This window comes from Chaetodon trifascialis, chromosome 5, assembly GCF_039877785.1.
Source record: "Chaetodon trifascialis isolate fChaTrf1 chromosome 5, fChaTrf1.hap1, whole genome shotgun sequence".
Classification (NCBI taxonomy): Eukaryota; Metazoa; Chordata; class Actinopteri; order Chaetodontiformes; family Chaetodontidae; genus Chaetodon; species Chaetodon trifascialis.
The window spans coordinates 24,859,345-24,884,015 of NC_092060.1; the positions used below are offsets into that span (position 1 = coordinate 24,859,345).

General features: G+C 40.7%; 4 protein-coding genes across 5 annotated transcripts; 1 reads left to right on the top strand and 3 right to left on the bottom strand.

Moving 5' to 3' along the window:
* Positions 1–2,451: 2,451 nt before the first annotated feature.
* LOC139331553 (eukaryotic translation initiation factor 4E-1A-like) lies at positions 2,452–8,734 on the bottom strand. The gene is made up of 7 exons (XM_070963057.1): positions 8,643–8,734; positions 7,294–7,397; positions 6,899–6,994; positions 6,539–6,602; positions 4,617–4,730; positions 4,187–4,323; positions 2,452–3,644 (listed from the first exon to the last, which is right to left on the bottom strand). Exons 1-7 carry the CDS (start codon positions 8,658–8,660, stop codon positions 3,530–3,532), a joined length of 648 nt encoding a protein of 215 aa, XP_070819158.1. The 5' UTR covers positions 8,661–8,734; the 3' UTR covers positions 2,452–3,529.
* A 1,164-nt stretch (positions 8,735–9,898) lies between these two features.
* On the bottom strand, positions 9,899–13,838 carry LOC139331519 (alcohol dehydrogenase class-3). Its single transcript, XM_070963015.1, has 9 exons — positions 13,791–13,838; positions 13,147–13,248; positions 12,796–12,937; positions 12,601–12,688; positions 12,101–12,320; positions 11,185–11,445; positions 10,815–10,950; positions 10,178–10,316; positions 9,899–10,101 (listed from the first exon to the last, which is right to left on the bottom strand). The coding sequence occupies exons 1-9, from the start codon at positions 13,806–13,808 to the stop codon at positions 10,077–10,079; spliced, it is 1,131 nt and encodes a 376-aa protein (XP_070819116.1). The 5' UTR covers positions 13,809–13,838; the 3' UTR covers positions 9,899–10,076.
* Positions 13,839–14,780: 942 nt separating this feature from the next.
* gar1 (GAR1 homolog, ribonucleoprotein) lies at positions 14,781–17,405 on the bottom strand. The gene is made up of 7 exons (XM_070962798.1): positions 17,329–17,405; positions 16,865–17,054; positions 16,162–16,316; positions 15,982–16,041; positions 15,767–15,881; positions 15,389–15,529; positions 14,781–15,306 (listed from the first exon to the last, which is right to left on the bottom strand). The coding sequence occupies exons 2-7, from the start codon at positions 17,037–17,039 to the stop codon at positions 15,296–15,298; spliced, it is 657 nt and encodes a 218-aa protein (XP_070818899.1). The 5' UTR covers positions 17,040–17,054; positions 17,329–17,405; the 3' UTR covers positions 14,781–15,295.
* Positions 17,406–17,454: 49 nt separating this feature from the next.
* Positions 17,455–24,227, top strand: LOC139331123 (alcohol dehydrogenase class-3-like). 2 transcript variants are annotated; one of them, XR_011602173.1, is made up of 10 exons: positions 17,488–17,692; positions 17,967–18,068; positions 18,161–18,311; positions 18,398–18,485; positions 18,868–19,087; positions 20,364–20,624; positions 20,838–20,970; positions 21,988–22,126; positions 22,334–22,439; positions 23,678–24,227. XR_011602173.1 is itself a non-coding variant. In XM_070962455.1 (9 exons), the coding sequence occupies exons 1-9, from the start codon at positions 17,675–17,677 to the stop codon at positions 22,377–22,379; spliced, it is 1,158 nt and encodes a 385-aa protein (XP_070818556.1). In that variant the 5' UTR covers positions 17,455–17,674; the 3' UTR covers positions 22,380–22,628. The 2 variants fall into 2 exon arrangements, 1 of the variants encoding a protein (XP_070818556.1); XM_070962455.1 differs by lacking the exon at positions 23,678–24,227 and having other exon boundaries at positions 17,455–17,692; positions 22,334–22,628.
* Positions 24,228–24,671: the final 444 nt, after the last annotated feature.

Consider the following 24,671-nt stretch of genomic DNA (forward strand, 5'->3'; position numbering starts at 1 on the left):
CAAAGGCTACTCATCATATGTCACATTTGGTAGCAGCATTAGCTATAAGCTAAGTAGTAAGTGACAAATTCATTCACTCCTCCTTTTGTGAGACTTCTATCCCCACCTCGACCAGCTGCAACATTAACCAGCTGCTTATTCATACACAAATTTACAATTTAACAATCAGAGTGGGAGTTTTTATTTTTAATGCACATTATATATAATTTAATATTAGTAAAATTTGATTGCAGAATTCGTGCGTCAGTTAACAGTTTTTTACTTTAGTGAAGGATGTGATTAATATTTCCATGTCTGGCTAAAAGCCCAAATGTAAAGGTAATGCATGGGCTTTAAAACAGCTGCGTTAGAACGACATGTTTTTTTCTTGCCTCTGCTTATTTTTTGCGACCTTAAGAGAAACAGCACATTTACGCTGCCTCTGTCAATTACAGGTATCAGCTCGGATTAGCACTTCCATCTGTCAGGACATCAGGGTCATCAAATCCACACACCTCGGATGTCAGCTGTTACCACTACAAGGCACTAATCAGTGAGAGGGGGCCAAGAAAGAAAAGTAGGTTTTGCATAAGTCAATACTTAATGGTGCTGCCATGAGATGATTGTGATCAGGCTGCATCATCGTCTTCTTTGAGACTTTGAAATGGCAGGCAGAAGCAAAGATAGGCTAGTGAGTGGTGAAATAAGAAGATAATGCAATAATTAGCCAGAATGTGATAAATGTTTGCATCTGTTTTTACATCTCTTTGATGTTTGAGCTATATTATCATGGAGGGAAATAATTACATTTTCCATAAGAACATGTTATTACATTACCAAGCAGCTAATTCCATTAACACATTTTATTTAACCTACATTTGGTCGGTTACATCAGGAGGGACTGTACATCTAACACACACACACACACACACACACACACACACACACACACACACACACACACACACACAGTAAATGGACAAATAATTAGACTGTGACCTGCATGAGGACATCTGAAACCATCTGAGGCCTGAAGGATTTACCGTACGTCCTTCAGTAAGTTAATGTACTCGCACTTGTGTTACAGCTGGAAAGAGGAGAATAGAAATGCCGAAAAAATAAATCCACCAGGCAAAGTTTACTTTACCCACAGTATGCTGGATTGTTCCTATGGCTGGCCATTTGTTAAGGAAATGCCCGGCAGCCTACCAGTTAATCTATCTATAAATGAAAGAGCGGGCATATCTGACTTTCAGAAAACAAGGTGGCATCATGTGCACGTAAAATATGTTTGTATGAAGTTGATTAAAGAAAAAATGGGACATAAATAAAGAAAATAAAACTTTCAGAGACTGAGCTTGCCTCTATGATTGAGAGACCTTTTTAGGAAGAGTGGGGTTGAGTCACATAACACATATAAACTGACAGAGGATGCATTAAAGTGCACCTTCCTCTAGGTGTGCTGGACACCTTCAATCATCGCTGTCTTTATTAGCAAGCCTGACATGTGAGTGAGTGTCCATGTGGCTGCGAGTTTCTCCTGATTTAGACCACATCAGCCATCTTTGGCTACACAAAGTTTCTAAAAATTCAGCAGTGACAGTCTGGACTCGTAGTCTTGATTTTAGATTATGTTTCCATCTGCAGTAGATTTCCTCTGAAGGCTGCAGAGTAAGGCACTGAGGAAATGCTGAATTACCTTCGGCTGTTCACCAAATAACAGCCTGAATCACAACAGCGACACAACTGACAGAGCTTCGGACCAACGCTGCTTGTTGTGTTCTGCATTGTGTGGCGGACCCTTAAACCCTCTGGATGCATTTCTGAGGCTCTCTCCTCTAATTTCCTCTTAGTTGTCTCTGGTGTGAAAATGTGCCTTGATTGATTGTGTCAATTACAGGGAAGCTTATTTCAAAGGAGCAGGAGGGGCCGTGTTGCTGCTGCTCTCAAGTAGCAGTCAATGGATTTCATAGATTACTTAAAGCCCTTTTAAGTCCAGCTGCAGCTTGTGAAGCCTAATAAAGGTGAGGGCCAAGTGGGACATAAATTACTGCAGCTGCAGAAATCCCTTTATCGGCCTTAAGCAGTTGGGAGGCAAACAAAAAATCTGAATACAAACTGAACACACGTCAAAAACAAGGAGAGGCGGTAGATGGAGGTGACGGTGACGATAACAGCCTCAAGGAAACATTTACTGAAAAACATGATGCCCACCTTTAATCACTCAACACCAGCGAAGAGCCGAGTCGCACAAAGATACTTAGAGATGTTGTGAGATATAATAAATTGCTGAACAGCCAATTACTAGCAGACATACAGAGCTTTCATAAGCTGTTATTTAAATTTAAGTAGTAGATTAACAAGTCCTTATTTTGTGCACAGCAGCGCTTTTCTGCCTCTAAACCACCAACACACAGAACGGCATCATGAGTTCACCGTCGAAGCAATCCACTGCTAATTAAAACAAGAGGACACACTTCACTGTACGTTTATTTACATCACTCCTTTGGACATTTACTGCCTACAAATGCGGGGCAGCATGTAACATTCAAGGCACAGGTCAGTCCCTCCAAACAACGCAATTTATGCTCACACCACAAAGTGAAATCTGGAATGTAGTTAAACTTCGTAAACTTAATCAAAGGGAAACAAAACACATACCAAATGAACATTTTAACTGAACACTAACATGGCTTGTGCACTCAAAAAACAATACTTATATTTGGAAAACATCCTCATTAAAAACATACTGATAAGAAACGCTTTCGTCACTGACATCTTTCTGTGCTCTGAAACTCAAAATCCTGGAGATTTATGTGCAGATCTGTTTTGACGCTTCACATATTGCACAAGCTGCTTGACAAGAAGCTAAACAGTTCAAACCAAGACCTCCTTTTTGCACCGTTGGCGATAAAGTTTTAAATAATTTGTCAAACTGAAAAACCACAACTGCATAAAGTGTCCAAACATTCCGACTCCGCTCGCACTTCTTTGAAAGCGGCTTCATATCGGGTTGTTCAGTTTCAGAAGATGCGAGTTAAATCACAATGCACGGTTTAAAATTCCACCGTGCAGCTAAATGTGCAATGAATCCATACATTTCTACTGCAGCTGAGTGGGATGAACAGGTTGAACAAAGAGCTACAGCTTATGCCAAAATATAAAATATTCTGTTTTTTTGCTTTTAATGTTAAGTGCTTAAAGGAAAAAAAAAAGTGCATATACGCTCCGGGGTGGACACATAAAATAAATTCTTCACAAATACACAGCTGCATTTGAAAATGAATCAAGGACATGAAAAACATCTTTTACTCATCTTCAGCCCACCACCACAAAAACAGCAAAGATAGAAATTAGAACAATGGTGCTACATTTTACTCTCATCAGAACAAAACACTTTGGTCAAGTGGCAACAAAACAGAAACAATCTCATCTCCACTTAAACGGTTTGTTAGTGGACAAACATGTCAGTTACATTCATGGAAGGAACACAGGAAAATCTACGCTGGCAACAGAAAAAAACATGGCTGACAATACTGGTTATCGGTCCTCAGGCAACAAACTTGTTCTTGGTTGTGGAGCCGCTCTTTGTGGCTGTGTCTGCGTGCGACTGGTATCCGATGATCACTTTTGGCGGAACGCCTAACCTCTCTTTATACACACGCCTAAAAAAGAAGAACAAACACATATTGCACGTTACCAAACAGGAAAAAAAAAAAAACATCCTAGACCTCCAAATGTGGCAATAAATGACACATGAAAGGCAGACAGACACTGGTCTAGATATTAAATAATCCCTGCCAATGTTATCTGTGTTATGCTGCTGGAGCAGACTACTTTTTGTGAGGCGGTCCACTGATGCAGTATGTTTGCCAGATTTTGCCCCGGAGGGATTTTTCTACACAGCTTTGAAAAGCTGAAACACAATAGTGAGGTTTTTCTGCCCAGCTGTGAAGCTACATGGATATCTACCACTGTCCTAATGAGAAGAATTTAAGCAGCTCATTTAGCTATTGGGGTTAAAATGCTTGTTAAAAAAGAACCTTAAATGTGCACAAAGGAATATATATACATATTTAGAATTAAGTAAACATTTGGGATCTTTTTCAGAAGAAAAATAGTCTCTTTTTCATATGATTTAATGCACTGTTGATTATCTTTTTGACATATTAAGCTTCATCATCAATCATCATCATCTTCAGGTCACCCTATGTGTGTGATGGCCTCTTTGTTTTCGTAGTCCGTGGTCCATATTGCTATTTTATCCCCTTTGGCTCGGATGTTAATGACGGCGCCGCACACGTCGTCACTGTAGTCAAATGCTTCACCCACGAGACACAAGAGCTGCGGGACAAACACACCATTTCCAAATTCCTCGTTAGTGGAGAGCAGCTCCTGTTCACTGCAGTCAGAAGCTGAAGGGCCTTTGTCAAAGCACATATTTTAAGTTCGCAGGAGGAAAAGCACAGGTGTTGCTAATAACATTAACGATGTGAGCGAAGCAGCTCAAAACATTTTACTTACATTTGTGCTTTTCCTGCTGTGACGTGACAAAATGTCTTTCCTGAGAGAAGCCCACAGATGAAACTAATAACGACCGCGTTAAAGTAAAAAACACTTGAAAGGGCCGAACGTACCGTCTCCAACCAGAACTGATCCAGGTCTGATTTACGCTGCTGCTTGGACAGAGTGATGAGCCAGCGTCCGCCTCGTCGATTCCGTTCGTCCTCCCACATGGGCTCAATCCCATCCTGTATCCAAATAAAGGTCAAAGCTTACAACATGAGAAATATGCCAATTTATCCACAACGAGCAAAGGCGCGGTACACAAGGCGTCACCACTAATTAGCCAGTACCAAAAGCTGTTTACTTCTGAAGTTTCATTGTTGTTCCTTTAAAAAGCATAATTTACAAGACTTCAGCTGAAAAGCAATGTTAACTACACATACTGATAAACTCGATAAAACAGTTTGACTTGAGTCAGTGTTGTTTTCTAACTCATTTGCTGAGTTATGCTCTGTTGCTTGTCTGTTCACTGTAATGATGATTCATTACTGGTGCTTTGCTGTTTATTGTACATTCGATTACTGACTGTGCTGATGTTTTACTCCTGGTGTGTTTACTGTAGGATTTCACTGCTGATCATTTCTGATGTAAGGTGACCTTGAGTGCCATGAAAGGTGCTGTTAAAGTGCATCATTATTATTATCATTATCATCATCATCATCATCATTATTATTATTAGTAGTAGTAGTAGTATTATAAAAGACAAGCTCTTGGTTCACTTAGTCTGGACCAGCTTTGACATCTTGGTGTTTTGTCTGGTTTAACACATTCTCAAGCCAGACAAGCATTTGTGCACCTATAATTCAGGCATATCATGAAAAACTAAAGGAAGACAATAGCAATCTATTAAGAGCCAAACCTTAACAAAAAAATGACCACCTGATATAAACAGTACATGACAGAGTGGCTTTCATGGTTCCTTAAGATACATAAAATAAATGTCCTTTTAGATTGAAAAGAAGAAACATTAAAACATTCATTGTTTGTCTGAAAGCAGGAAATAATTCCAGTTATTGCCTGTTCTGATTTGCTGCTTTGAAGGTTTGTCTACTGGATTCTCTGATCTGCGCTGCAGAGTTTGCATATAGGAGCAAACAAAAGTCTGTTGGAGGGCCAGCAGTCAGTTACGCACTAAAATCACAAGAAACACCAGATAAAAGTTATCCACCGACAGAGTTGTCCTCTATTCATCTGGATGTGGTGAACTGAGGTCTCTGTACATTGAGCATTTGAGCACCTGACTCACTTAAAGACTCTGTGGTACATTTATCAGTTTGCTGTCCAATAAAACTCTGATGTGGGCCAAACAACCACACTGAATTCAAAAGTTGAACTTAACTTATCTGCTGATCATCACTACTCTCAAGAAGCATCTCTGGTCTACTTACATGCGCATTTAGTAACCATGTCAGCATGTAAATGTGGCAATAAAAGGAGCAACCACCCACGAATGACAGCAGTAATTTCTCTCCACCATATTGCAGCATAAGATGCCAGCTTTCCATCCTCTGTTTCTTACTGTCAAACATTATTTATGACAGATGAGAGCCAGTTTCAGTCCTGACGGATGCTCATAACACTTTCTTCATTGGCTCTTTGTGGCCACCGGAGAAGATGAAGTGAAATGCGCTGAAGTGCAGCCTGACTTGCTGCTTGTACCTGGATTAACTGTGTTTTGATTCCCCCGACTCGATGGATACAAGTATCAGTGATGATGGAGGGTCACAAGTCAGCAAAATTCAGATGGATGGATTACCCATCAGGCCATGTGACTTCAAGTTTAATACTCTTGGTTCTGGTGTGTGCTCAAAATGGATCACAATTACAAAGCACCAGAGGAAAGTTCTTCTTCTTTTTGGTTCTGAACAAGTTCAACTGAACTATGTGCCAGACAAGCTGAAACTATGACAGTGGAAACTAACACCATTAACTGCTTTAAAGCTTTAAGTGGATATATTGCACAATGTTGAGAGACAGTGATAAAAAGTCTTACCTTAAAGAGCGAGTAGTCACAGCCAGACATCAAGTTACTTGATATCTGAATGTGATTGTATAATCTAGGAAAGAGGGAGGATATTTTATGTACAGCAGAAAAAACATGGTGCAAGAACATGTACAACAGTATCACAGCAGGGAATTTAGTTTACAGAATTTGTTCACATGGATGCAATTTTTTGCTTGGTTTGGTGGTTGTGTTCTAACACAAGTAACCAAATGAAGAAACTAAGACTGTCTTCAATATCAGTACAGCAACAATGTTCTCTACGAGCACTCAAATTTTATTTTCTAGGTCTGATGTTATGTGATTCTGCAGCTTTTAATGCAGCCATGTATATAACAGTAATGTACTTACGCCCAGAAGTCTTCCACAGTGTCAAACTTGGAGATGAGACGAAGGTTGGCTTGCCATGTTTTGCTTTTGTCATTCTTGAAAAACCATAGAGCCCACCTGCAAATCAAATAAGAGTTACTATAGACCAACTGCATGCTTTCCGTCATTTGCCATGTCTCATTAACAACTTGTTTCAGTAAAACAGGTGTGCACATTTCCATTAAAGCTACTGTTCCTGATACTGGGATGAGATACACCTGCTTAAATCTGAGCCACTTTTAAGTATCTTAACTGACTAGAGCAACATCATGTGACCACTAGCTGATAAATTAAGTCTTCAGTGTCCCCATCCTCTCAAATCCGCAACTGCACTCTAACTTCTTGACTGTGTTTGGGGGGAAAAGCTGTGGTCTTACTTGTTTTGTAATGGATGCTTGATGTACACTTCAGGACTCACAACCTTTTGAATGGCTGTTTCACATTTTTCCTTTTCGGGATTTGAGGGACCTGAAGTTGACACCTAGGAAACAAAAAAAGGTGCATCAAAAAACATGTTCAGAGAAATATCAAGTTGTCGCAATGCTGCTTGAGGTCATCTAACTTCTTTGAGTGCGTGTGAAGTGTGTGAGAGTGGGTGGCAGATTGGGGGTATTCTCATTTATTTTCATTTTAGCCTTTCTTGTGTCTGCATTTGTAGTGAGAGCTTTGGACATGATGAAATTCAACAGGACAAGAGCTGCAATGATTAACTGCTTAGCTGCTGACTATTAAATCAATCAATAAGTATTTTGAAGATTGATTAATCAAGTCTGAGTAATTTTCAGAGTCACAATTATTTGATTCCAGCTGCTTAAATGTGAATATTTTCTAGTTCCTCGCTCCTCTGTGACAAACTCAATATCTTTGAGTTGTGGACAAAACAAGACATTGGAGGAAGTCATCTGCGGCTTTGGGAAACATTGATCAACGATTTTCACCATTTTTTGGACATTTCATAGACCAAAAAAACTAACAGATGAATCAACAATGAAAACTCTTGGCGGCAGCTCTGAACAGGAGCATGTCCAACAACCAGCCATGCTCAGACCAAGCTTCATAACATTTATCCAGGCAGTATGACATAAACTCAACATTAACTTAACTAATTGTTGAAGTTAACGAGTGGAGGACGTCTTCACAAAGTCAGTACTTATCGAAAATTCACCGCCGTTAAATAGGCGTTGCTGTGATATGCCGAAGCTCTATCGTTAAATATATACAGAACTTAGCAAAGGTTCACTCTTTGTACCATGTCATTTAGTCCAGTGCTAGTTAGTTAGTTAGCTAGCTAGCTAACTAGCTGCCCCTTCTGGAACACAGCTGAACGTTGGCTACGTTAGCAACGCCTCCGTCTCTCATTCATCCAAACAACAGAGTTCATGTCAGGGCACCGACTGAAGTCTCCACTCTGACAACACTAAGTCTAAGCTGGGCACCAGTCCCCGCGTTGACTGACGCTACACTCTGGCAGCAGCTTAAACATTAACGTTTGTACCAATCTCAAATAAAAAGCAATAAACGTCAATAAACGTTTATTTGGTTTGGCTGGCGACTTCTGTTACCTGCCGCGGGTAATAACAGGAGGTTTACAGAGTCACTGAGGACGCCTGTCTCAAAAGCCGTCTTTTATCATCGATATTTTAACTGTGAATGAAAACACCGTCTGAGGAGCTGAAGCCTAAGCTGGGTGACTTAGTTAGCTGCTAGTGTGCGGCAGCGCACTCACCACCAGAGCGGTCGCCATCTTCTGAAATCACATTCAGTTTTTTGGCGTGTTAAAATAGCTGATTGGGCCATCGGATACTCGACAGCGCGCATGCGCAAGAAGATCTTCCTTCAGTTATTGATAAGATAAGAATTTATTGATCCCACACCGGGAAATTAAGTCGTTACAGCCTGCAAGTGCTATAAAAAGCAAGAACAGTGGCACAAAAGGGTCAAGATAAAAAAAAAGTGTACAGGACAAAATAGAAAAATAACTATGTACATGTACATTATGCACAGATTAGAAAAATACTAAACGCCATAAAAAGAGAAATGTGGGACTTTTTTAGCAATTTTGCTGATGGTGATGAGGTTTATTTCTTTAGATCTTAATTAAAATCAGCCTAAAAGGTCATCACAGTGGACGAGAAACCAGTAGTCCACTGCAACCTGTGGCAAAATGTATTCATATTTTGTGTAACTGCTTCTCCTGGATTATATATATATGATGATGATTACTGCACAGCACTTTGGGGCAATATTGCAAAAACATACCGCAAACTCAAGGCTCACTCTGAGTCTGTTTGCCACCCACACTGAGGATGTTATAGGCTTTGTATATTGTACCCATAAATATTACACCTCTATTTTACAATGTGCAGGCCGAGCAGAAACGTGCACTGATGAACTGTGTTCCTCCGGGTGATAAAACTGTCATCAAGTTATGAACAGCAAATTGATCGTGTGATTACAATCATTTTAAAACTTGTGATCCTGTCAGGCTGTGATGACCTCACCAGAAGTCCAATATGTAGTTTAATTAAAGGTCCAGTATGGAGGATTTAGTGACATCTAGTGGTGAGGTTGCAGATTGGAATGGACTGAATACCCTCACCTCACCCCTCAGATTATAAGTGTGAAGGAGAACCTACGGTGGCTGTGAAAGATGATGATGATGTTTTTTTTTTTTAGATTTTATGATTCAGATTTTTCTTTGTTTTCATCTTAAATTGTGATAATTATGTTACGTATGCAACCATGTATTTATTTTACTACCTTTCTTGGCAAAGGCTCTTGAAACGAGACTTACTACTGCTTAAATAAATGTATTAAAGATATTTTAACTGTATAAATATTGCACATCTCCATATCATATATAAATAAGGAATGAGTATTCAGCATGGATGTCATACTGTACACTGCACCTGTTAATATGATTAAAAGCTGTTATGAGGTCTTGGTAGAGAGAATAAAAAGGACTGAAAGAGACTCACTGTTGACTCTTACTGACTTTTCAAAAAATTTAATGACACTTGTTAATAAAACTGATGTTCTAACAGTGAACGTTATGTCATCAAAACAAGTGAACAAGTGCAGAGAAAAACATTAAGTGCTGCAGCTATGGAAGGAGATTGTTTCAAGGCCGGATGTGAACGACACCAGTGTTTTAGGCACTTCAGAAGGTCAGCACTGTGCGGATGCTGCAATGAGAAAAGAAAAATTAGGTTACAAACATGTTTTTCTGAGCCAACTGTATAAATGATCTATTCCTCTCACCTCTCTCCGGCATGCATGAGGTCGAATCCCTCACTGATCTTGTCAAAGGGCAGGGTGTGGGTCACGAACTCATCCACCTTCATCTTCTTATTCATGTAGTCTTCCACCAGTTTAGGAACGCTCTCCACACTCTTCCACCCTGGGGGTGAATATCAAAACCACTTTAACAACTGGAATTCTCATTTAGCCAGAGCATAACTGTTTGAACGGCACTGCTGTTTCACCAAAAGGCCTTGGAAAAGGCATTTATTCGCCAACCAAACAGCTAAATAGCTGCTCAGGCTTTAATTGGTAGAACTAAAAAGAAAAAAACTACTGTATTTTACATGCTGAAATTAACTTCTTATGCCTTCCACAAACCACCTCAAGGCTAATAAAATACCAACACGTACATTTTAATTAGAAAGCAATTTGCTACCTTTGAGTCCAAATTCTTCAAAGAAAAGTTGTGCTCCAGTTTAAACTCATCACTCTCAAGTCGCAAACTTTTGGCTAATACAGTGGATTGTAACAAAGCATAATTACCCATAATTAAATTTGAAATATGCAAAAGGTTTTGAACTCGCAGGAAGTTGGAGCTGCAGCCAGACCACATTATGCCCTTTGTGACAAGCAATTTTCTAACACGGTCAGTCACCTCCAAAGGCTGTGCCCCTCCACACTCGTCCTGTCACTAGCTGGAATGGTCTGGTTGATATCTCCTGTCCAGCTCCAGCTACACCAATGATGACACTTTCACCCCATCCTTTGTGGCATGCCTCCAGAGCAGCTCTCTGAAATAATAACATGCTAATTTTCCTGGTTTCTATGAGTTGCCAACTTCTGAAAACTGTTTTGTATGCTGCTTGTGCCACCTGTTGAGAGCACTGAACACTATATTATTTACACTGGGTCTACTATGTACACAAAATGAACACAATTCATTTATCACTACGTTTGATATGTTGCTTGCTGCTATTTCTGTATGATGTCCTCATTATGCAATGCGATCAGAGAGTACGTCTCACCATGACTTGCACATTTCCAATGCACTCAAAAGAATAGTCCACACCCCCGTCGGTCATCTCCACCAGGACCTCCTGGATGGGCTTGCTGTGGTCCTTGGGGTTCACAAACTCAGTGGCTCCAAACTCCTTGGCTTTCTCAAACTTTGCAGGGTTGAGGTCCACACCAATGATCCTGGTTGCCCCTGCAACCTTGCATCCCATAATAACAGCCAAGCCAACAGCGCCAAGGCCAAATACGGCACAGGTGGAACCAGGCTCAACCTGCATGTGCATGAGGAAGAAAAGCAATGTGAGAATTCATAGTACTAAATTAGAATTCTGCATTTAGCAAATCTATGTCTGTACTTTAAAGCTGTTTTGGCAGATGTAGCTTTGCCACATTTAGTTATACAAATATCAGAGCTGGATCTGTTTGTATTTCATATTGCAATTTCTCAGTTATTAATTTATGCAAGTACCAGGGATTAAAAAAGGTGACAAAAACTTGGAAACACACCGAACAACGGAGTCCCATGTCAAGCTCTTTGTAAAGACGCCAATGAATGTTTTTTAATTTTCTCATGAATTGTTAACATGTCAAAAACAGACTTTTTCTGGGTCAAAATAATGTCCCTATGAAATTCTGGAGAAAAAAAACCCCCAACAACAACAACTTGGAAAGAAACGCCATTGGCAACAATTCGTTTTCACATCAAATCTGCATGATTAATAAGGGTGTCCCACTTCAGAGTGAAACCTGCGAACAATGACAATGTTGTCCTTTGGGCAACAAACTTGTTCTGCATAACGAGCTTTAAACAGTAAAATGAGTCACAAACGTCCTACGGCGTTTAGAAATAAACTTGTGTGCAAACGCTTCTTTTTTATATGCAGGCTGTCTTATACTGCAGCATGGCAAACGGCCTGTGAAACCCACCTTGGCGGTATTAAGAGCAGCGCCATAACCTGTAGAAATGCCACATCCGAGAAGGCACACTTTGTCCAGCGGAGCGTCCTTGTTCACCTTGGCCAGAGAGATGTCGGCCACCACAGTGTACTCCGAGAAGGTGCTGGTCCCCATGAAGTGGAACACTTGCTTGCCTTTGCAAGTGAAGCGTGAGGTCTTGTCAGGGAGCAGGCCCTGGCCCTGGGTCACTCTGCAGGGTGGAAGCACAAGGAAAAGATGATTTCTTTTCATGTATATATGTATGATGAAACTGAACTGCCGTGCACTTCAGTGCAGAGCAGGCGGGAGCTCAAACTGATGATGACGGAGCTTTGATTTGGTTGCCCTGGGGTGCAGCGCTTCAGGCTGTGAGTTCAACTACTGAGGTCACAAAGAAATCATTTTTTGATTTTATTTTTAGAATTCAAAAAAAAAAGAAAAAAGAAGACAGTTTTTACGGAGGTTGGTAGAAACTAGTCGGACAGTATTACCTAATTTTCTGGCAAAGGTTGGTCTTGGGATTTTTGCAGAATTTGCATTCACCGCACTGTGGCACATACAACGGGACAACAGTATCACCTTGGTGGAGAAGAAAGGTACATAATCAGGAGTGACACAAAATATGTATTCACAACAGCAGACATACACAAGTTTTAAACCAACCATGTTGCCTGGCTGCTTCATACCTGGCTTGAATTTGGTGACGCCCTCACCAACGCTCTCCACTGTCCCAGCACCCTCGTGGCCCAAGATGACAGGGAAAATCCCCTCGGGGTCACTGCCACTCAGAGTGTAGGCATCTGTATGACACACCCCTGTGGCAAAGAGCTGAGAGGCACAGCATCATTTCAAGATCAGCCGCTTGATGCAAGAGCGGGACATAAATCGGCCAGATTTTAACATGACTGCCGCATTTCTGAGGCAATTTCAGTTCATCTTTAAATACCATCTAAAAAGAGCCTCCTCACCGAGCCGGCCTCTTTATAAGTTGCTTTCACGCCATTTTTTTTTAAACATGGTGCAATGGTTTGATTTACCTTGATGCGAACTTCATTGGCCTTAGGTGGGGCCACTTCCACCTCCTCAATGGACAGAGGCTTCCCCGGTTCCCAGGCCACAGCCGCCTTGCACTTGATCACCTGAAGGCAAAGCACAGTTCTTCTACAATTAGCTGTCACTGAGTACCTGCAGTCATAGGTTGAGTTGGGCTTTCGTGTCTGTGGCAGGTCCAGCTGGCTGCCCAGTGTAGCTGCACTTTGAACTTTATCGGAGTTAATTCAAAGTCAATATTTCACCGTTGCTCTGCTTTAAAACCATTAACCCAATACGCATTTTTCAGTTTCTTCAGCTTTCTGATGCTAAATGACTGAGACGTGGCTACGACTTATCGTCTACCAAAATTATTTGTCGCCATTTTAGGTCGCTCACTCGTTACCTCAGCTGAACTAAAGACCGCTCTCGGGACAACTTGTAAATACCAGTAATGACCTGCTGACCAAAGATCTGACAAGTGAACAGTGATTCCTTGAATTTGTTCATTCAGCACGTGAATTCGGGCACGTTGGTTGAGAAAAACTCGCCCTTAAGCTACAAGTGAAATTCATGCTAAAATTACGAAACATATATGAGGAAGTAATGCATTTTAAGTCTTAATTGCGCATTTTGAGAGAAATGTACCTACTTTCCCAGCTGTCTCCATGTCAATGTCTTCAGCACGACAGGCTAGGTAGTGCGCAGCCGTAAAGGAGTTAACCTCCCGACCAATCAGAAACGAGGATACGCATGACGTAATGCCGGCAAAAAAAAAAAAATTTCATTCGTTTAGTTTGAAGTGTAAGCCCGGGCCAGAGAGCAAGAGTTTAAAAAACGTTTCAAATATCTTTTTTAAAAAGTGGATATACAGTCTATGACATAAATATTAAAATATGAAAACAAAAGGACTCTCTTCACCTTCAAGTGAACTTGAGTTTCACAAATTAACAACTGAGCTAAATTCATCAACTCATGAAGACACAAGGTGTGTTTGAAAACTTTGAAAAGAGTGGGACTCAAGCAACATGCAAAATATTTGGTGTATAATTTATAGTCTGTATTTCTGAATATACTTACTGTAGGACAGTGAGGTTCTGATTTGTAGTCCATCCATTAACTATAACTGCACATTTTGTTTAGGTGTCAATGCACTCATCACAATAACTAATGAATATTGTATAGTTTTTGAAAAAGTTAAATAACCTAGTTGTAAAATTCGACTTCCTCAATGATATTTCCAGAATCTCTGACTATACAAATATTTTTCATCGCAATAGTTTAACTACAGGACACAAGATGTCTCATAACGTCACTGAAAAGTCCATCAGCATATGTGTGTGCAGTGTAGGTTTCAAGTTTGCACATCAAACTTTTGCATGTTGGACCACGACTGCCTCCAAACATTGTGAGGTCACAAATCACGTTTGTAAATCCATGTCTGAAAACTCAGATTTAAGGTGAAACTTTACCCTTTCGGCAGATGAATGTGAAATCTTCATACACCATCCTGCACGGTACAGATCAAACCTCAATGTGAAGTGACAATAAGAAAAACACATTTTGTGAACCCTAACTTGCTGTATACACTTTAGGATGGCGTTTGGAATTATATTTCTAAAACATGACAATTTAAAACAAAGACAGTTACAAAGCACCTTTTAATCAAGGCCAAAAATGTGACAATATTCTGCTTAAGATTTTACAAATTATGGGTATGAAAATGTTTTCAACTAACAGCATATAAAGTCTGATTTCCCACACCTTTTCCCACATCTGAGGAACACATGAGGTTTGTGTTTGTATCTCATAAAATCAAACATCTGACCTGACCAAACATTTTAACACAATCAGCACAGGACAATGACATGCCTGTTCACAAAGGGACCCAATAGTCCTCCCTAACAGGCAACAGAGGTCCTCTCTATGTTACACAGACGCATACATATGAACCTTTTAAATAAAAATTATGAAGATCCATCACACCTTCAACAGAGGTACAAAAATAAAACAAAGAGGGAAAATCCATTCAAGTTCTAGAAATAGAGGAAATGTCCATTTTCTCCAACAGGCCAGCCACTGATATAGAATGCAGCCTTTTTGCTTGTGTAGCAGAAGACTGGAATGGGACAGAGGCACCAGACCAGCACTGTCAGATCACTTCCCACCTACAAGCAAACAACAAAGACGTTAGTATGCTCACACCAGAAAACACGGCGCATTTTGTAAAACACTGAAAAAAGGAGCAACCTCTGAATCCACGTCCGCCACCACCTCCTCTTCCTCTGAAGCCTCCTCCACCGCGTCCACCTCCGAATCCTCCACCCCTGCCACCTCCAAATCCTCCACCACGGCCGCCTCCGAATCCACCCCTGCCACCTCGAAAACCGCCTGAAACAAAAACAGCAGACGAGAATTAATCAAACCACTCTTAAAATCTGTGCTCTAAACAGTCAGACAGGAACCACTGAGTTTTTGTTTCTACTATAAAACCACATCAGCAAAGACTGACAGATCATTTTAGAAGTTCACAAACAGGCAAAAAACTCTGATTGTATGATGAACTACAAATTCATCAACAATGGGAGACAGGATTATTCAAAATGAGAGAAAATTCAGAGGCCTCACCTCCACGACCACCACCTCTTCCTCCACCTCGACCTCCTCTTGGCGGACCCTTCTCGCCTGGCGGCCTGGGGAGGAATCTCTGCAGCGGAAGTAGCTTCATTGGATCTATATAAAACTAAGAGACATTGCAAATCTCACAGAGTGTAGTACACAGAGGCACTGAAATGATTTTCAGGATGAAAATTAACTACTTTAAAATGTTATGTCCTTTATACCTTCTGCAGTTTCTTAAATGAAGACGCCTTCATATTTTCAGAAAGCTTGACTGAAAAATACTGCATGGAAAGGTTAAGGAATTTACATGATTTTGAGCAGCAACAGTGTTATTTCACAATATTTCACCACAGATTGTCTCAGAGCTCTGGAGACTGAAATGTGGACAACAGAAAGGATACAAAGTCCCGGAGCTGACCGAATATCTCATCCACCTTCCCGATCTGTTCCTTGTTTTCCAAGTACACTGGGGCATTGAAGTAGGGAACTTTGTTTTCTTCTGTTGTACACTTACACACAATGTCATCTTCACATGGATGCATGAACTCTCCCAGTGCTGCACAGAAGAAACACAAAGAACCACAGTTAGCTGTGTGAAGGTGTTCGAGCCATCATTGCAAAGGCCCAGTTCCATAAGTCTGCAACTGTGCAGACTTTGCACAAGGAAAAAACAAACAATGGCGATGACGGTGATGCCAGTGGATTTTTTTTTTTAAGTATTAAAAAACAAACATCAACAAAAAATGAAAGGAGCAAAAACAATATTTTGAGATGATTAAGACCAAAGTTTGATACATCACAATTACAAAAAATGTGACTTTCCTAGTCATGATTACAAATTGAATTGGTATTAATTGTACTTTTCCTGTGACGTGAACAAGGGATCACTCTCATACAGGTGATGTGACACCATTTAAACTGTGGTGGCTCAGTGTTTAGTGCTCAGGGTGGATTCTGGAGCTGGACCCAGAAACAAAAGCAACTTGGGAAAGTATTGTCACTTCATTACTCGAGCCTTAACCTCAGTCAAACAGCTCACTGTTACCAACATTAGCTTCTGCAACATCTTTTCAACATTGCCTGTTTGTGAATTTACGATCTTACCGACAACATATTCTGGAGGTCCGTAGTCTTGTTGCCTATTATAACCACCTCTGCCACCACCTCGACCAAATCCTCCACCTCCTCTGCCTCCTCCAAATCCTCCTCTACCTCCTCCACCTCGGTTAAATCCTCCACCTCTTCCACCACCCCGTCCACCTCCTCCTCTATAAGACATTTTTCTTCAAATCCTCTGTGAGAAACACGACAAAAAGAGGAAATAAGTCAGAGCAACAACAGCAAAACACTTAACACTGTGGCGTGAAGACACTGCTCTCAACGAACACAGTGGATTCGGCTGCGCTACAAAAGTTTTAGCTAGCATGCTAGCTCAAGTCAGCCATTACAACTACAAAAATACACCCGTATTTCTTCCGGAAATACGGATAAATTACGCTCTGGCTTCAAAATGTAAACGCTGAAAAGTCTGCAAGACTTTATACACACAGTTACAACAAATTACTCACAAATTCGCTCAGCTAGCAGCAGCTATTTACTCTGACGGTCTTGTAAGGACTTCCATGCGATAACAACACGTGTGGCCAAAGGCTGCCGTAAAGGTACCAAGCAGTGTCGGCAAGTGTCGTAAACTCAGGTCTCTACCGCGGATGCGCCAAACAACCGTCAGTTAGTTAACTCCACAGGTAGTGGAAGATAGTCTCGGTCCGTATGAATTTATAGACTCAATTGTTGATATAATATGGCACAAAGTTATCTGTGTATAAGTTGGTGATGTACGTATGTGTAAATATACCGATAATATAACTATTTTATTCAAATGCAGGGAATATAATCACTAAACACCTGTAAACAATGACAACAACAGGTCAGGTAAGTCAATTCATAGTCATCTAAGGTATATTCACTGTTTGTTTTGTAAGTAGTAGAAACTGAGATCATTTTAGTTTGACACCATTTTGATGGTCAGGTTCAACTCCCAGTTTAGCCCCATTTCGTTACATTGTATAAAGGGGGTTTGGCTATTATTCCATAAATAGTGGCCACAAGCTTTCCCTCTTAAGTGTCTTCTTATTTGAGACAGGCTAAAAAAAAAAAATCATTGTCACACACAACCTAACAATGAACGTGTATTTTTCTCCCACAGGTGATCAAATGCAAGGCAGCTGTTGCATGGGGGCCTGGGAAGCCTCTATCCATTGAGGATGTGGAGGTGGCCCCACCTAAGGTCCATGAAGTCCGCATCAAGGTCAGCATCCTAACTTTGTCTATGATGCAAGAAAACTTGATGCTTTGGTTGGAAATCTGTCACATGAATCAGCACTTTACCTATTTGTACAGATTGTTGCCACAGGTGTGTGCCACACAGACTGGGAGTACCTGTTTGAGACTGGAAAAGGGATGAAGTTTAGACCGTTCCCATTAGTGCTTGGCCATGAAGCAGCAGGGATAGTGGAGAGCGTTGGTCCAGAAGTCACTAAATTCTCAGCAGGTAAATTGCACAGCTCATGGCATATGAGGACATTTGGTTTTGATTCCTCTTCTTAAGTATTTTGTCTGCTTTTGTTGTTTCCACAGGTGATAAAGTTATTCCTCTTTTCCTGCCACAATGTGAGGAGTGTGAACGATGTCTGAGTCCTAAGACAAATCACTGCAAGAGGAACTGGTGATTTCACTGCCATATGTTTACACTCACATTTACACAGTGGTGGAAGAAGTATTTACACCTTTTACTGAAGTAAAAGTACCAGTATATTGATGCAAAAATACTCCAGTCCATTCAAAATCCCGCCGAAGTAAATACACGTTTTTCTTTTCTAAAAGTAAAAGAAAAATGGCTTTATTCTATATGCATGACATTATTGGACTGCTAATGTTGATGCAACAAAGCAGCATTTCAGTTTGAACTACTTATATACAGTTAGGTAGTTTAGTTTAGAGGTTGCCCAACAAAAGGGGGAATCTGAGAGGTCATGAGATGATTAATGGAGAAGGGAAAGAAGAAAACTCTCTTGCCTTCACTCAGTGTTTCTTTTTTGTGGTTTTAGGGCAAATACACAAGCGGGTGTGTTGGCTGATGGCACAAGCAGGATATCTTGCAAGGGGCAGCGTGTATACCAGTTCCTTGGCGTCAGTTCTTTCTCCCAGTACACTGTGGTTCCCGATACCTCTCTTACAAAGATAAGAAGTGATGCACCGCTGGATAAAGTGTGTCTCCTCGGCTGTGGTGTCTCCACTGGTTATGGTGCTGCTGTTAAAACAGGCAAGGTGAGAGTAATCATTCAAATCAGATGCAGATATAATGCCTACATAAGCATTTAGACACAGTTGAGTCCTATTATAACAAAATGGAACTACAGCTGAAGGAAAACATCTTTGTTGTAACTTTTATTTGACATTTTCGTAAGTCACCGTCTAGTGATGTTGTCAGTATATGGCAGAGCTGTGGTAATTTGTTTTGCCCACTAGATGTCAGTATATAATATGAACACTACATTAGAGTAGATTCATCAGCAAAGCACATTTGCATGTCAAGACTAACATAGGTTGAAAGTTGACCATGTGAGGATGGCTCACTTCACCTGTTTCACCAAACTCACTTTGCTCATGTCATGTGTTCGGGCGGGATGGGAGTGGATGGGAACGATTGTAACTGGGATCCAGTGACCCGCCAGTTAAAATGACTAAAGATCTGTGGAAAAGCTAAATATGTGTAGAGCATCTCCAACATATACACAACATATACAGTAGAAATGATCAAATTGTTCTGAACGTCGAGCACTGCTCAGTAGTGTTGTTAAGCTAAACTCTTGAAAACAAAGTGAAACTATGAATAAAATTAAAATAGTGGAAAAGCATTCTTGCATTCTGCATAACTCCAGCTAATGGAAAATTTAAGCGAGGTGAGTGCAAAGTGAAGTTAAATTAAGATTTTTGATATTTTATTTAAACTGTGCTTTTCAAATCAGGCTTGCAAAATCCTTGACAAATAATGAATAAAAGCCAATAAGGCTTGAAAACCTCATTAATTAAATTCAAGCTTACATAAGAATAAAACTGGCTAATACAAGCAGTCGGCGAGATGAGGGGGGATGTTGTTCACCTTGTTCGCTAAATGACCCCCCCCCCCACTCCCCAGTAGCAGAGGGGCAGGGGCCTTGTTTAGTTGGGTATGTTAGATTGCTCTGCCTGACTCGTTGATCCCTTATCTGACTGAAGTTTGTGCAAGTTAGACTCTATGGCCTCGACCACGACTCTGAAATATCAGTAGTTTAACTGTGGTGTGTATTGATAAATCCATGGTTGTGCTGAAGTAACAGATGGATTATTAACTGCACCTTTTTCTCTCATTCCTGCCCTTCCATCAGTTTGATCTTGGATCTATATTGTCTAAACAATAAACTATAAATATTCAGTTCTATATATTGTAGCCTATTTACTCTATGGAGAAGAGTCACCTTCATGATCAAAGTGACAAGCAGCAAAATTTAATCTCATCAGATGTCTCTTTTGCGTGACTGACACTCAAATTGTGTGCATTCAGGTTGAAAGCGATTCCTCGTGTGCCGTGTTTGGGCTCGGAGCTGTCGGACTGGCCGCCGTCATGGGCTGCCGGGCTGCTGGGGCGAGAAGGATCATCGGGGTTGACATTAACCCTCGCAAGTTTGAGAAAGCCAAAGTGTTTGGAGCCACAGAATGCGTCAACCCCGGAGATCACACCAAGCCCATCCAGGAAGTTCTGGTGGAGATGACAGATGGAGGAGTGGACTTCGCTCTGGAGTGTGTTGGAAGTCCAGCTGTCATGGTGGGCGTCTCAGTCCCTTTGAGTATTTCATGTGTGTGAAACGTAGGAATCCTCTAGTAGTCTATACAGCATCACTACAAACAAGTTCAGCAAAAACAAAATACAGCACAATTACACAACTTGTCATTGTGAAATTGTGATCTTTATCATTATTTAAATTTGTATTTGAAAAGGAGTATCAATTAAGACAAGCGGTGCTTTGTGTTGTCCAAGACTGCTGCGCTTGAGTCTACAGCAGATGCCTGGGGCATGTGCGTCATTGCTGGGTGGACGGAGACAGAAGCAATGAGCGTCAAGGTTGAGAAGATCCTGATGGGACGCACCTTGAAGGGAACTTATTTTGGGGGTGAGCTTAAGTCTATTATGACTAATGGTTCGTGCAAAAATTGGCCTTCCATAATGCTTCAGTAACAGTTTATTGTGACTGGTATAATAAGTTAATAATACAGTAATGTGAGTCACTTAAAATTTAGTATATCATTGTTCAAGTAAGGATTCACTGGAAAACATTCTGGGCCGATTTGATGTTAGACTTAGAGAAAATGTTGAAAACTAAAACATCATATTTCATATATTTTCATTACAGCTTCAGGTAATGAAGGTGACATTTGACAGGAAAAATGCAGATCACAAGTTTTCAGTGCCTGAGGCTTTAATTGCTTGTTTAGTCTGCTCAACAGTCCCAAACCAAAACGTATTGAATTTACAATTATATAAAGAAAAACAAGAACCAGCGAATGTTTACAGTTTTGGTTGATTAATGACAGCAACAATTAACTGGGCTTCTTAGTTGTTGCCCATGCACTGATCAGTTGATGGTTCCAGCTGGAGTTTTCATGAACGTCCTCCACAATCAAAGAGTGGAGGCTTTTTTCTCACTGTTTAATGGGCAAACAGGGACAAATTTGCTGAGAAGAGGCTGGAAGCTAATAGTGGCTTCAAGCCAGCTTGACCAGAATGCAACACAGCCGCACACACATTTTCAGTGAGGAAAGAGGCTTTGGTCATAATATTTCTAGCATAAAGTGTAAGTATTGCACAGTGCAGTATGTAACCATATGCTCTCATGTGATTGAAAGTAACAAGACTGCACCTGTTAGCTCATTTGTCAAATATGAAATATGGGAAATCACTAAGTGAAGCAGAAAATGAGGCAGGCTGAGGGAAAGTAGGTCCACCAGGGCAAAAATAATTAATCGGAATCTAACACCTGACGTGCACTGAGCATCAAAGATTTAGAGTATCCAACATCAAAAGGAAGGGGGGGGGGGGGGGGGCAGTTCATTTCAGGGTGAAAAAAGTGAGATAACACACAAAAAAAGGACCAGTCAGCTAGTTTGTGATTCGTTATCCTCCTCTGAAGGCTGGAAGAGTGTGCAGGATGTGCCTAAACTAGTGGATGAGTACATGGACAACAAGCTGAAGCTGGATGAGTTTATCACCCACAACCTCCCGCTGGGTCACATCAACGAGGCCTTTGACACTTTGAAAAGTGGGAACAGGTAAGACCCGATTTATAGGTGGCTGCTAGTTAGTAAGCTTTAACCTCCTCAATTATCAAGACAAACCCTGACCAAAGGTTATAGCATTTTCCTAAATACACTGACCCAGCATCAACTTATCATTACAGTTATATGTTTACACTATATATTAGGTCTGTGGGTAACTCAGTGACCAGTCATTCTAATGTATTTTCTTCTTTTTTTTAGCATCCGTACTGTAATCAGTCTGTGGCAGTCTGGAGGCTCAACCTGAAGTGGCAACTTTATAGGATGATGCATTGACATTCAGTGTCATTGTAATGATATTTCACAGGTAATTCTGCAACGTCTGAAAATGTTTATGTGCTTGTCTTAAAAGATATGGATAATTAAAATGTTTCCCCTGCTTGGCTTGTAGAAAGTACTCTCCGTGACCACTAGATGGCAGTCTTATGTCATGTAAAAGCACATGTGTTTGCACCATCCAATGCCGACTAACTTTATAAAGACCTTTTCTATCTGCAAAGGATTCTGTATTTTCATTCAGATTAAATTCTGATGTTGTTCTTTGTCGTCTGTCACAGACTCGATCAAAAGGGAGAAACACCACAGAATGTTCAGTGCACTGGTGTAAAATGATACCGAATGTAATTCATAGATATATACAGCATCTGCAGCAACAACAAGACAAATTCTCTCTACATCTGTCATACTTGGCAGCTACAGTGATTCTCGTCCTGATAGCAATGTGAAGTGATAGTTGGAATTAAATACCCTTGTATAGAAGATGGGGTAAAAGACAGAGGAACCAAATAGCTGAATCTGTCATCAGTCATGGAGGCGTATCTGCTTCATGTGGTCAGGCTTACCAAATTTCATCCGCGGTAATATATATTGATTTAAAAGGGAGCCGACGAGGAGGGCTAAAATGACAGTTGCGGGCTGTCAAGACAGAAGACAAAAGGTTGTTTGGGGAATGCGTCTCGGTGAGGAACTGAAATAGCTGTCCAAGGAATTTGTTTTATTGAAGTTCCATTCAGATCAAATGAATACCCCTGGCAGCCCACCCCACCCCCCACCCCCCCGGTTTTCCATCTTTATTTAAAACGGAAAATTAATTGGTGCTCTTCCTCTTATGTTGGTCTCCTCTGTCTGTGTCCTATCAATCACAGATTATACAGCTTAGACACCCCCCCCCCCTCCCAAAGAATCTCAAAGTAAAGAGAGTTTTCGAGAAATAGGAAGCAGAATGATGATCAAAAGAAAGAAGAAGACACGTTTTGACAGGTGGTTATGTGGCTGGGCACACTCATCAGTGAATGTGGGACACGCTCACAGATTTATAAGGCTTTCTTGGGGGCATGTGTCCACCTATATATATGGGAAAACTATCCAAAGGGACGACCATAAGTCTCCTACCTTTTTTTTTCCTTTGCGTTTGAACTCCACTACCTCTGAAATTGTCACAGCATCATGCAACTGATACAGGGAGGACGTGCTATGTGAATCTCCTCACAGCATTGTGCACATTTTTGAAAGTCTTAACTGTCCATCTTGTCATGTTTCACATAGGTCTGTGCAACATTTCTGCAGATACCTACTGGATAGGAAACTTTGGCATGAAGCGGAATGGAGCCGAGTACAGACAGCTAACATTTGCAAACGTGGAAATCATATTTACATTTTTATTTCTATCGTCTTTTTTTTAACCTCCTGCTGTCATCACTTCTCTGCAACAACTCAGTCAGACCTGAGTCCCCATGAAGATAATTGACAAACAACAGAAATGCCAGATGAGGTAAATGCCATCACACAAATAAAGACATGTCTGGGAAAAGAAATGTGAAAAAATGCCGCCTTGCCTTTCACAATATTTAGATTGGGATCAAGAGATTTCCTCCTATTTATTAAGCTTTTTTTCCTGTGTGACAGACAGATGATGGCACATTAAATGTGATGAGAACATAAAAATAATAGGTGGAATACATCCTGTTTTAACAACGACAGTGTTTTTATTGTTACAGACAACACAAAATATGATACACCAATACCCATTTGCACACTGTAATTGATTCAAGTGGCAAATACATACAGTGCATCATCCACCAGGAGCTACAAGAAGACTTGCCTTCACACAAGACTGATTCAGTAGATGTTCACTGCTGTCCATTAAAAATTTAGCACATCTCTTTTGCATTTGTAGCTTTCCCCGATGTTAGTCTTGCTCACTTTCACATTCTGGCTGTTTCTCTCAGTGAAAACAACTGTGGGGAGAATTCAAAGCAAGCATGAAGAAAGGCTGGTTTATTGACTGAAGAGTGCAGTCTGTGAACTGTATTTCTCATGTTCTTTTGGCCAAGATCCAGCCAAGATCACAATGTTTTTGACCAGACTAGACAATCAACTCTGACGCAATGTTCAGATGACACGCCTTTGAGCAAGAACAACTCTGTCTGGGGGACCTAAATGTGTTCATTTACTCTAATTTCATGTAATCCTTAGACACTTTATTTTGTTGTCTGCATGCTACATGTATGGCTAGCCTACAGCAACTAACTGTCACACT